The sequence below is a fragment of the Lithobates pipiens genome, unplaced genomic scaffold (genome assembly GCF_037356315.1).
Source record: "Lithobates pipiens isolate NorthernLeopardFrog02 unplaced genomic scaffold, aLitPip1_a1.2 Scaffold_16, whole genome shotgun sequence".
NCBI lineage: Eukaryota > Metazoa > Chordata > Amphibia > Anura > Ranidae > Lithobates > Lithobates pipiens.
Genome location: NW_027507748.1, coordinates 430396905 through 430410348, shown reverse-complemented (window position 1 = coordinate 430410348; position 13444 = coordinate 430396905). Strand labels below are relative to the sequence as shown.

Genomic DNA, 13444 nt, shown 5'->3' with positions numbered 1-13444 from the left:
GGGTCCTAGAGCACCAGTGGGGGACCCCAGAAAAAATGGATCAGGGCTGCTCTCTGCAAAACAACTGTACAGAGCAGGTAAGTTTGTTACTTTAATAAAAAAAAAGTTTTTTATGTCACTAATCTTTTAGCTCCTTGCTGCTCTGTCACTGACTTCACCAGCCCTTTGCAAATATGCATGCTTTGGCTGGTCCTGTGCAGTCTCATTAACTCCTGGAAAAGGTTGGAGTCCCCCTGACTCCTATGCAGAGACCTTCTATCTCTTGGGTGGAGAACCAGGCTATTGTCAGGTCCTAGATTATATGATCTGTGAATCTGTCCACATACCCTGCTGTTTTCTGGAAAGTACTGGACACTGCGTTGGAGATTTCTTCTCACCCAAAGTACTTTGAGGTCATTGAGCCTCAGACCCTGATCCATAAATTAAAAAAACAGAGAAATATGAAAAAACACCTTTCTCGCCTCATAAACATTCTGGAGATACTCAAACTGTATTCTTGAGATCCCTGTGTCCTTTTCTCCTTCTTCCAAAAGACATACCGGTTCGATTGACAATTGTTACGTGTATTTTTCCACTCAAAGTTAAATATTACACAAAATTATTGGCTACTTTACTGGCTATTTCATATTGAACAAGAGTCTTGTACAATGTTGTTTAGTATAGATATAAATGCCATGCTCACCCAACTCCATGGATAACAAGACCAATGAAGAAGATGACAAAGAGATGATGTGTGTACCAAAACACTTCAAAATATGATCTGCGGATGGTTTTTGTAGAAGAAGTAATTATTAGAATAAGAGCCAATGTAATTACTACTCCAGTGAGGCCAGCAAGAAAGGTAAATGCCACATTTAATCCTCCTATTGGATTCTGTAAAAAGTAAGAAGGTTTTGTTTAGAACATTCTATACTTTAGCTGACAGATTTACAAACACCATGCATTTAAATATCATAATACTTGCACATTAATAGTGTGCTTTTAAAACCATAATACTGATTAGAATGGGTTTAGACAACAACCAAACACAATTCCACTTTGATTCTCTAAGGCCTCTTTCACACGGGGCGGATCAGTAATGATCCGCCCCCTGGAGATCCGCTCGCTCAGCGGGGATCGCTGCGGACAGGGCGGTCTCCGCACACTGTGCAGGGACCGCCCTGTCAGATCTCCGCTCTCCTCTATGGGGATCGGACGAGCACGGACCGTCTGTCCGTGTTCGTCCGATCCGCTCTGCAGATGGATAGAAAAATAGGATTTTCCTCCGTCTGCAGAATCGGACTGTTGCGGAGGCGGACGAAATCGGGTGTCTGCAGATGTGCATCCGCAGACACCCGCTATCCCATAGGGAAGAATGTATGTCCGTATTTCATCCGCAAACGGATGGATGAAATACGGACATACCATCCGCATGTGTGAAAGGGGCCTTACATCAAATGATACATGAAATTGGATTGTTTTACCAGATACTAGATGTTGGTATATTTATTATAATTCCTTATTTAGTTGACCCATCCCCAGAACACACACACTGAATATTTACATATTCTGAACAAACAGTAAACGTACTTTAAAACAATCTTCATGTATCTATAAGCATTACCATATCTATTATCGTTGTGGACAAATTCATTTTCAAAGTTCATCATAGCTAGTGATGAGCTAAGAATAAAACCTGTGGAAGACTGTTTCAAGATAGAAAGCCACTGGCACAATCAGCTGCAGCCAGGGAATTCCCCACCCTGCTGCTGAACATAGCAACATTGACCTAACATGACAATGCCAGTAACCAAATATGGCCTTGTAGTCATATTAAGTCAATGATGTCACCGTCTCGCTCCCTTTGTTACTTGCAGGTACGCTGCAAGAAATTCCCAAACCGCAGCAGATTTGGCCAGCAGATTACTATGATATGACAGTTCCCAGAAAACCCTAGTTTTCCTTTAAGCAAAACGTTTTTCTTTGAGCAATAAAAAGTTAATCAGCCATCATGCATCAGGTCCAGAATTGTTTTCCTACTTACTGGTACTTTTGATCGGACAAAGTTAAGGTAGGATTCATTATTCCTGTCCCCAAGGTCGGTAAGAGCAGCTACAATTGTGCCATTTGCTTCTACCCTGGCGTTCACCAGTCTTTCCACATTAAACAAATGGGCCACAGTGTGGATAGCTAAAACAGGAAACAAAAATCTAAGTATTTGCATAGTATATAGTAACAATTATTATTTGCTTTTTCATTAAAAAATGTAAAATTTCTGTCAGTTTTGTAGCAGTTGTCACTAGGAAAGGAAGGCACAGTCAGCAATAAAAATAATTTCTCACCTTTTCTCACTTCAATAGGGATACAGATGACAACCTAGTTACATCCCTGATGTCTTGTATCTACATTTTGTAAACTACCCTATCATATCATATATCTGTGTTTGCAGAACAGATAGGATTTAAATTTGGTTGCAGTTTTACATACATATAATATTATTATTATTTTCTAGATTTTGATTATGTAGAAATGTGAAAATGTGCTATTATATTTTCTATTGTTGGTTTTGTCTTTACTCGTTGCTTTTTTTTTTGCATTGATCCTGATCCAGCCACTTCAGCAACAGATCACTATTATTAGTTATTATCAGAAAGTAATAGATCACTACAGTAGAACTCTGATAGGAAAAGCAAGAGTTAAAAATAAAACAGCTTCTGGAATTTAAGTGGTATAGCTCAGCCATATACGAATTACAGTATTTTTTTCCGGCAGTTCCCGTGATGGTTACAGGTGTTTTTCAACCTCTGAAGGTACAAATCTTGAGGTTTAGGTATAGACAATTTTTTTTGTTTTGTTTTGGATAGAGCAGAAAAGGGTAAGCACACCACATAACAAAAATGCTTGAGTGATAAAGTTGTAATACAATACATACAATTATACACTAGGTACAAGTATTCAAGTAAGTCATATCACATCAAGCAAAGTTAATTGCTGCACTATTAATTCCAATCTGTAACCAAAAAGAATACATGCATGTATATACTGTAAGTAAAGTTTGTACCACCTAGTCAAAAAGCAGCCGATGTGCAGAAATACATACAGGAATTCCATACTTGGCATGGGGCTCTTAAGAAAGGGGGTTCTTAACCCAAAAATGTTGGGTTTTTGATGATGTTATTCATCCTCCTATCCAGTGGCGGGCTGGTGCTCCCTGGCCGGGGCAGCAAAAAACCTGAGACATCTACCCATGTGGTCACTAGAGCCCGCCACCCCACACCAACCCTCCCCGGGTGCTGGCTCACTCATTTGCTGATCAATCAGCACTTACCCCATCCAGGTCGCAGCTAATGTCACATAACTGGTTGGGCTCAGGGCGCAGTGTCTGCTCCCCCCCCCCCCCCAGCCCAGACTTTTTTGAAGCCAATTAGAGCCTCAGGCTCTTATCATGTGCTTAAAAAAAAATCACATTGAAATCCATGCGTCCGGCACCCTGCATGTAGATTATGGGCCAGGCGCATGGATTGGGGGGGTGGCGCCCCTGCGCCCCTAATGGACCGGCCGTCACTGCTCCTATCTCTTCTTACTATTGTCTGGCTCTGCTATCCTTCTCATTATATTCTGGGTACTGAATTCCTGCATTTCTGCACATCAACTGCTATATGACTAAGTGGTGTTCAATTCACTTATACAGTATATATATATGCATTTATTCCTTTTTTATTACAGATTGGAATTATCAGCAGAGCAAATACCTATGATGTTTTATGTTTGATGTGAACTAACATTGCAAAAAGAAAAGTCAACTTGGTGAAATTGTGTTGCCTTTTTAAATCAATCAAGTTAAAAAAAACTCTAATTTCCCAGACATTTTCTGCTGTATGGAAGTGGTTGTAGACCTTTACATATACCCAGTGAAGTGACTGGCCTCAGGTGATAAAAAGAGAGTAAACAGATCCTCCTACATAAGTTGTATCTGTCTATTTGTAGCTCTTTCTTCTCTACATTCATTTAAAGTACTGAATTTTAAAGCTTGTCTGAGAGTTTAAAAAAAAGTGGGTGGAGAGCTGAAATTACACTCTGCACAGCTCAGTAGAGGAGAACTTTGAGAGCTGATTGGAGAGAAGGGGCACACCCCCCTCAACACAGCACACAGGAACAGAGCTAAGGCTGTCAATCAGCTCGAGGTCCCTCCCCTGCTGCTATTTTTCTCTTGGTGTTAGGAAAAGTTGTTAGAAGTGATTCACGCTGATAGCAGAGAAACGAAGCAGCAGACAGAAATGAAACTGGTTGCTTAACCGGCTATTCTCTATAGCATGTTGATTTTCCTGAAACAAGCAAGGTTAGAGAATTAAATGCTTAATTAATTAATTAATCTAATCCCAAGGAAGTGCACTGTTGCTATCAGTGTGACTTGGCATGGATATCATGATGTCTGCTCAGTGATTTATAGGTGTGAAAAGCTGTGTGAAAAGCAGACACTCGGCCTAAAAAGTGCCCTGTGCCCTTCTGCCACCAAAGAAAATCCAATTCTTGTATATTTAAAAAATATGGCAGCAAAGGGGGAATGAAATCGGTCCTAATCTTTATTACAGGAATTTTGAGAAAACCATCAGCAGTTTTCATAGCAGCAGTAAAATAACTTTTTATGTTTTAGCATAGTTGTCAACATTGTAAAAAAAAATTATAGGGACACTTTTTTGTCTGTAAGTAGAGTCTTATTATAATTAGGGGGCAGGCTATTCTTTGTAGTTGTGATGTATTGGGGAAATAACAATGCAGCGCGTGAAAAATGGAAGTGGTTTAAGCTAAATATTGGGCATTCCCAGCAGAGTCCCTCCTGACACCAGGCATTCCCAGTAGAGTCCCTCTTTACATCAGGCTTTCCCTGTAGAGTCCCTCCTTACACTAGGCATTCCCAGTAGAGTCCCTCCTTACATCAGGCATTCCTAATATAGTCCCTCTTTACACCAGGCATTCCCAGTAGAGTCCCTCTTTACACCAGCCACCGAGATAATCCATCCACCTTACAGATGTGGCATATCAAGATGCTCATTAGACAGCATGATTATTGCACAGGTGTGCCTTAGGCTGGCCACAATAAAAGGCAACACTAAAATATGCAGTTTTATCACACAGCACAATGCCACAGATGTTGCAAGTTTTGAGGGAGCGTGCAATTGGCATGCTGACTGCAAGAATGTCCACCAGAGCTGTTGCCCTTGATTCGAATGTTCATTTCTCTACCATAAGCCATCTCCAGAGGCGTTTCAGAGAATTTGACAGTACATATAACTGGCCTCATAACCGCAGCCCGTGTGTAACCGCACAAGCCCAGGACCTCCACATCCAGCATCTTCACCTCCAAGATCGTCTTAGAACAGCCACTCGAACAGCTGCTGCAACAATCGGTTTGCATAACCAAATAATTACTGTGCAAACTGTCAGGAACCATCTCAGCGAAGTTCATCTGCATGTTCGATGTCCTCATCTGGGTCTCAACCTGACTGTAGTTCGTCGTCATGACTGATTTGAGTGAGCAAATGCTCACATTCGATGGTGTCTGGCACTTCGGAGAGGTGATCTCTTCACAGATGAATACCGGTTTTCACTGTACAGGGCAGATGGCAGACAGCATGTATGATGTTGTGTGGGTGAGCAGTTTGTTGATGTCAACGTTGGATCAAGTGGCACATGGTGGCGGTGAAGTTATGGTATGGGCAGGCATATGCTATGGACAATGAACACAGGTGCATTTTATTGATGGCATTTTGAATGCACAGAGATACAGTGATGATATCCTGAGGCCCATTGTTGTGCCATTCACCCACGACCATCACCTCATGTTGCAGCATGATAATGCACGGCCCCATGTTGCAAGAATCTGTACACAATTTCTGGAAGCTGAAAACATCCCAGTTCTTGCATGGCCAGCATACTCTCCAGCCATGTCACCCATTGAGCATGTTTGGCATGCTCTTGATTGGCGTATACGACAGCGTGTTCCAGTTCCTGACAATATTCCACAATTTCGCACAGCCATTGAAGAGGAATGGATCAACATTCCACAGGCTACAATCAACAACCTGATCAACTCTAAGCAAAGGAGGTGTGCTGCACTGCGGGAGGCAAATGGTGGTCACACCTGATACTGACTGGTTTCGACCCCCCAATACAGTAAAACTGCACATTTTAGAGTGCCCTTTTATAATGGCCAGCCTAAGAAACGCCTGTGTAATAATCATGCTGTCTAATCAGCATCTGTATATGCCACCTCTGTGAGGTGGATGGATTATCTCAGCAAAGGAGAAGTGCTCACTAATACAGATTTAGACAGATTTGTGAACAATATTTGAGAGAAATAGGCTTTTTGTGTACATAGAAAAAGTTATAGATCTTTAAGTTCAGCTCATGATAAATAGGGGAAAACACAAGTGTTGCGTTTATAATTTTGCTGATTGTGTATATATCTATCTATATATATATATATATAATGTGTGTGTGTGTACAGTAGTGGTAAGAAGTATGTGATCCCCTTGGAATTAACTGGCTTTCTGTAATAATTTGCCCTAATATTTGTGATCAGATCCTCACCCGAGTCACAGCAATAGACAAAAACAATGTGCTTAAGCTGATAACACACAAACAATTCAAATTTCTTGTGTCTTTATGGAACACACTCATTAAACATTCGCAGGGCTGGAGGAAAAAGTAAGTGAACGTGTAGACTAATTACCAACAACAGCTACTTGGAGTCAGTAGTTTGCACACCTTGGGTCCAATTAATGAAATGAGTATGAAGGTGTGGTTTAGAGCTACTTTGATTGATAAAAGACACTGAATTGCTGTTCATAAGAAGCATCCGCTGATGCGACCCATGCCTCACAAAAAAAGCTCCCTGAAAATACTGAAAATACACAATTGTGATACTATTTTCCTGAAAATGATCTCTTTTGCATATATATATATATATATATATATATATATATATATATATATATATATATAAAATTATGAAAGACTAAAGTTCCTCTTTAAAAGGGGAATTCCTAATTATATCATTCTACATACTAAAGTTCCAAAATTATAGTTTTTAATTACTGTTCCTTTTGAATTTTTTGTATCATTTGTGTGTTTATTCCTTAACGTGAGCTGCTTTAAAAGTCTCAGACAACTTATATTGATTTATTGTTGGTGTATAAGAGGTATCATTCGGATTTTACTCCTTAATAATAATAGGAGGTGATGACAAGTCTAGAGTATAAACACAGACAAGATACTTAGAAACACAGAAGAATTATGGCATAGAAAGTTGTCCATTGAGTCTGTTCCTTATTTCTTTTGTTATGGTTTTTTAACTTTTTGCTTCAGTATAGATCTATGTCCCAAGCATGTTTATGCTCATCTGCTAATTGGCATGTAAAATTTACACTCTCTCAATCTAGGCTTAGTTAACCTGTATACTGTAGGAGGAAACTGCTTTTTATTAATTATGAAGAATCAGCAGGTTTTGATTTTAATAAACAGGTAACATAGAGAAAAAAACTCTTAAACACAGCATTATGACAAATCAAATGTTACCAACCTGTATGCAAGGCAATCATCCATGCCACCATTTTGTGAAAAGTGAGGTTCCTATCCAACTGTCTTCGTATACTTCTCCCACAACACTGCAGGTACAGAAAAGCACTTCATCAACCATGAAGCAAGAGATAATTTCTTGCCCAAGAACTAACTTCTTTCTACTACAAAGAACATGTATATAACAAAACACCAGCATGGGACAATAAACGTAAAAGATAATGCAATGGAACAAAGAAAGCTACCAACGAAAACACATATTTCCTCTGATTTGACCAAAGGAGATTAAAATCTGGTGCACTTACTGGTGCACTGTACATCATTGCTTTTTTTTAATGATAAAAGGTACCCTATAAGAGACCATATCTTGGGTACAGGTGAAAACTTATTTTTCCTTGTGGCAGTTTTTTGTCACAGTGACGGTGTCTGCCAGATTCTCTCTTATAATCATTAGTGCCATAAAATCTATTGATCTTTTGACACAATACGATGATCTATTTTTTGGTAATACCTATAATAAAACAGAAATGTATTATGTATTTGAGGTTCAAGTTAAACTTGAAAGAGAGTCCTCTTTAAATTAAAGTAAACCTATCAATATGATTCAAACTTTTTGAGAACCAATAATGTGAATGTCAACATTATCAAATCATTCTCTTATCCTGCATGAAGAAGAACCTTATTCCTGTCATGAATAAAAAAAAAACTTCTGTTCCCCAGTTACATCTTATCAATGAGATTTACAAGTCTGTTGATAAGAAAACATCACCCAGAGCACCAGGGTAAACCTCTTTTACCCTATCACAGATTTAAAGCTGTGTAAAGGTCTCATGAAAAGTGTTATGTCAAAACAGAACACCAAGCGGCACAGTGGTGTAGTGGTTAGCACTCTCACCTAGCAGTAAAAAGGGTCACTGGTTCAAATCCCAACCATGACACTACCTGCCTGGAGTTTGCATGTTCTCCCTGTGCCTGCATGGGTTTCCTCCAGGTACTCTGGCTTTTTCCCACACTCCAAAGACATGCAGGTAGGTTGATTGGCTTCTGTCCAATATTGGCCCTAGTATATGAATGGGGACCTTGGATTGTGGGCTCCTTGAGGGTAGGGATTGATGTGAATGTGCAATGTACAGGGATAAGGACAATTGTAGACACTCACTCAGGTTGAACTAGATGGTCTTTATTCAACCTTACTAACTATGTAACTATATGTAACCAAATTAAAAAAAAACCTCTATTATTAAAACCAAATAGTCTGAGCAAGAGCCATGGAATGGAATTGGATTTGTTATACTAGCTATTTGGGAATTGGAGTAATTTATTTCCATAACTTTGTTAAGTTCATTTTAACTATATCCTTACCGCACTTGATCCACGGAGAAAGGAAAGCAGGTTTCTACATACTGGCAGTAAGATGAGCAGGCAGTTAAAGTTCAGGCACGCTGCTGGGGCTCTGGCCCAGGCTAGGGCTGACTGCAGCACAGGATGATAAAAAAAATGTATGTTAGTATGTTAGTATACAAATATAAACCAAATATGATGGCAAAAGGCTTTAATAGAAGATATATGGACAGAGTGACCAGAAGCCAACTATCTGACAGAAATTACTGTGGGTATAGGTGGTGCTGCAAGCCCACAAGCCCAGTCTCACAGTAATAATTAATAACCAGCTCTATCAGATTTTCCAGTTATGACATTACGATCTGTATGATGTGTCTCTTCCTGTTGCTTAATGCCAGAAACTGTTTGGCTTATTTGCACTCCACAACTCACATACTTTTACTTAGGAAATATCTATATTTTGTGTCTCCTTTGACATCATGGTAAATGTCATCTTCCACCTCTAGCATTATACACACCTCAGTGATGACCAGAGCAGATCCTTCTCTTTCCAAAACAAGGGTAGTGCATGTACACATTTCCACAGTATTTATTAGTATTTAAAATAAAGCAGCTGATGCCTTTATAAGGAAGGGTGCGGGCCTCATCTCCTGCCTGAAACAACACCCTCCTGCCCTTACCTCATGAAAAAAAATGTCTCTTTCTACTCTAGTCTACTGTTGCTGAATGAACTTTGTAAATATAAAGATATAAGAGATGCTAAATTCTGGCCAACAGTGGGTACCTGGTATTTTACCCTTATATACTGTATAAATCTTTGTGATAGACAGTTGCATGGTCTGCTTAAAGTGGTTGTAAACCATTACAGACCACTTTGACCTACAGTTAAGCCTTAATCTAGGCTCCAAGAAATATCTCCTAAACCTACACAGTTTAGGAGATATTTTCAAAAAGACAGGCACCGCTGTCTACAGCACATATGCACTAAACATGCCGCTGCTAACGGCGATATGCCGTTATTGGCGGCTCCCGATATGCGATATGCCATTAGTGGTGGCTCCCGTGCACATGCATGGGATTGACATCATCGGAGCCATGATACCTGGAAAGAAGATGGATGCTCCGTGGAAGAGGGGACAGCGGTGACATCGCTGGCTCCTCTGTCAGGTAAGTGACACATAATGGGCTACTATGCGATGCATAGTAGCCCATTATGCTTTGCCTTTACAGGGAAACAAAGAGGAAGTAAACCCATCAGGGTTTGCTTCCTCTTTAAATTGAGCTCTAAATGGTATATCTGCTTTTCATATTTCAAATAGGACTTCTCAGTCAAAAGGACGACTGTAGCTATCCATGATCAGCTTTAAATGTTTTAATAAACCTATATTTAATAAGAAAGCACATCTATATACAGTATCTGTCGAGAAAGATAAGGTTTTAAAATTTTAAATTTTAAAATTACACTACCGTACTAAAAAGATAAGAAATAAAATATGGGTTTCTATATTCAGCTTTAGATTTTTTATAAATATATAGTTAATAAAAATGAAACAAATCAATGTATGTACAGGCTATTTAAAGTTTAAAAATCAGTACTGTACTATAAGAAAAGTAAAAGCTGGTTTCTGTATTTCATCACTGATAATGGAACGTTACATTAAGACCTTTAATTAGAGTTAATGATCAGTTTTCAAAAAGTCAGTAAGTGAAATGGCAGCACAAGTACTTACTCCATAAATCTCTCTAGAATAGATATATCTTGGTCCTTCATCATAAACAAGGTAAAAATTCCAAAATAGGTATGCATTCAGTCCAAGCCATGCCAGCTGAAAGATAATATTATAATCAATTAGGCACTTGACTTGTTTATGCATTGATGTACAATATATGATTTATTACCAACATTTTAAGTTTTTTATGTTCAAAATTTAATTTTAATAACAACTCCATTTAAAAGTAACGTGAATGTAAATTCTGAATATAATATAATGCATGAATGCATGCCGAGGAATGCGTAAAACAAATGCACAAGATTAACAATCATTATTATTAGGCATGTACAGGAACAGAAAATTATTTAATTTTTTTTGGACAAGTGTTTAGAACTCATAACTTTCCCAGTAAATCCCAGTAAAAGTTAACTGCATAAGTCTGACTTAATAAAATCCTCATAAAGGGCATCCTATATAAATTGCACACAAAACTATCATTAGCAACTAAAATATTTAGTACAGTAACTTATACAGTACATATAACAGTACATGTGATCAAGAAGTACAGTAATTTGTGAATTTCCAAAGGTAAAGAAATTTTTTTAAGAACCATTTGTGAATCGTCATGCAATTTTTCTTTAATATGCTTAATTATTGCTAAATTGGGCATCATTTCTATGTGATGTGTCCCTTCATTTACCATCTTATACAGGGGTGGCTGTTTAAAAAGTATACAATGCGTATAACCCACATCTCTCCCCACTGGCAAAATCTCTCATCGACAACAACAAAACAGACAGAGAAAAATTGCCTTCATTGCGATGATATATGTACTGACAGTATGATGTTTCATGTAAACCATTTTCAATGTTGCTGCATTGTCTAAATGCTTTAATGTTTGATACATTTCAAAACTCAATAAAATGCATCTTGTACACAATATGAATATGAGGCTTTATAATAAACACTATCATGCAGTGAGAATTGAAATTAAACATTCTGTATATAGTTTTTAGTGTATAGAGTTTTTAGTGAATTGCAACTTTTTTCAATCTAGCAAAATCTAGGTGTATTGAATACCTTGGTATAGGTATTCCAAGTAAAAAAAAATAAAAATCATTTTCAACAGTGTGGCTTTCCTTAGCAGAGTTACCAGCAGATATTGTGTTATATTATGGAAGTTTAAAGTATATACATTAATATACAGTCACAGTTAGACCTGCCTTGCATTATATTGAGCTAGTAAATTTAAGTTTTATGTTAAAATTTGTAGCACTAGCTATTGCATTTACAGGTGCTAGAGTATATGTATACATTTTATTACTCACAATAACAATGATGGAAAGTCCTTCGTTTACCACCCAGTTGCTCATTCTGGTACTGTGTCTGACCACCAAGAAACTTCCACTCTGAACACACAGCTGCAGGAAAATATATCTGTGAGGAAGTGAAAACAGATAATCAACAAGCTGTTTCCTTTTCAACATTACCTCCCCCCTCCCCCTTTGATTGCAAAAAGGAAATCACATTATTAAGATCTATATCTGAAGGCAAATTTTCACCTTGCTAATTTAATGAATGCGCAACATATAGCGGGTTCGTTTACTAAAGGCAAATAGGCTGTTCACTTTTCAAGAGAATTTGCCCTGGAGTTTAGTGAATGTGGTGAAATTTTATTTTACAAAGAATACCCATTTGTGCAAGGATAAAATAACAAAAAATCGCATTTTTGCATGCGCATGATTGGATGATGGAAGTCAGCAGAGCATCACTACATTCACTAAGCTCTGGGGAAAATTCCATTGCTATATGCAACTCCCCTTGCAAAATGAGCACTCTATTTGTCTATAGTATATTAAGCCCATAGAATACGAGACTTAAAATTATTTTGTTATGTTGAATTTTCAAAGTGGCTTTAATTTGTATACACCGAAAAGTTGTCTAGATTGCGCTGCTTTAGGTATGTTTTTTTGCCCTTAGTATACCATAATCAGAGACGTTCCTTTCTTTCACAAAAATGTTATTGGTTTGAAGTGAGTAGGAAAGCATAGGCATATCAAGTAAAACAACATGAGATTAAGAGTAACATCACGGATCACAAATGGCACAATACAAGGAGTCGAAAGGTCCATGTTCATAGAATAATAACACGCATGTCCAAGAATCGAAAAAAGGGATTCTGGGTGTAATCATAGCAGTAACCTCTACACTGTTCACCTGGATGAAGTCCAATATTCTAAATTCAAGTCTAATTATAGAGATAGAGGAAGGGAAAGTGTGGCTTTGTGTTACCTAAACCTGAACCTAGGTATATTAGATTAACTAAGTGGGGTAGGCAGATGATATGATGGCAGGATATAAGTGAGGGCTAGGGAAAGGGCAGTAGGATGGAAAAAAAGGCTAGGAGAGGGTAGGGCGAAGGAGGAAGTAAGAAAAAATAAGAGAAGAAAGGAGGAAGAAGTAGAAAAAGAGAGAAGTCAGAGTAGAATTTTGACAGAGCAATTTCTTTCTAGCACATCACATGCAAATGGTTCTCTTTATTTCACATTGATACTATCATTATGAGTTCTTCTTTTTACCAGTTACTAAAAATTCTATTTTTTAAATGCAATATAAATAATTTACTAATAGAGGTTATCATGCAAAGAAAACAATGTCATTTATTGCAGTTTTTATGTAAAATGTCGCTTTGCATTTGAGTTCTTGAATGTGTGCATTTTGCTTTTTGGAGGCAATGATGTTGTTTTTTTTGTTTTGTTTTTTAAAGAAATACAGCGTGTTCACTTTCCAAATTGTCATTTTGCTTAACTTAGTTAATGAGGTGAAGCTGTGCT

General features: G+C 38.0%; 1 protein-coding gene across 1 annotated transcript in view; it reads right to left on the bottom strand.

Moving 5' to 3' along the window:
- Nucleotides 1-12070, bottom strand: part of CYBB (cytochrome b-245 beta chain) — a 57506-nt gene extending 45436 nt beyond the window's left edge. The window contains exons 1-6 of the mRNA XM_077482581.1: nucleotides 11939-12070; nucleotides 10629-10724; nucleotides 8920-9030; nucleotides 7562-7646; nucleotides 2024-2169; nucleotides 683-873 (exon numbers count right to left, since the gene is read on the bottom strand). Of these exons, the coding sequence (XP_077338707.1) occupies nucleotides 683-873; nucleotides 2024-2169; nucleotides 7562-7646; nucleotides 8920-9030; nucleotides 10629-10724; nucleotides 11939-11983 (674 nt within the window). The 5' untranslated portion in view covers nucleotides 11984-12070. The remainder of the gene's footprint in view (nucleotides 1-682; nucleotides 874-2023; nucleotides 2170-7561; nucleotides 7647-8919; nucleotides 9031-10628; nucleotides 10725-11938) is intronic.
- Nucleotides 12071-13444: the final 1374 nt, after the last annotated feature.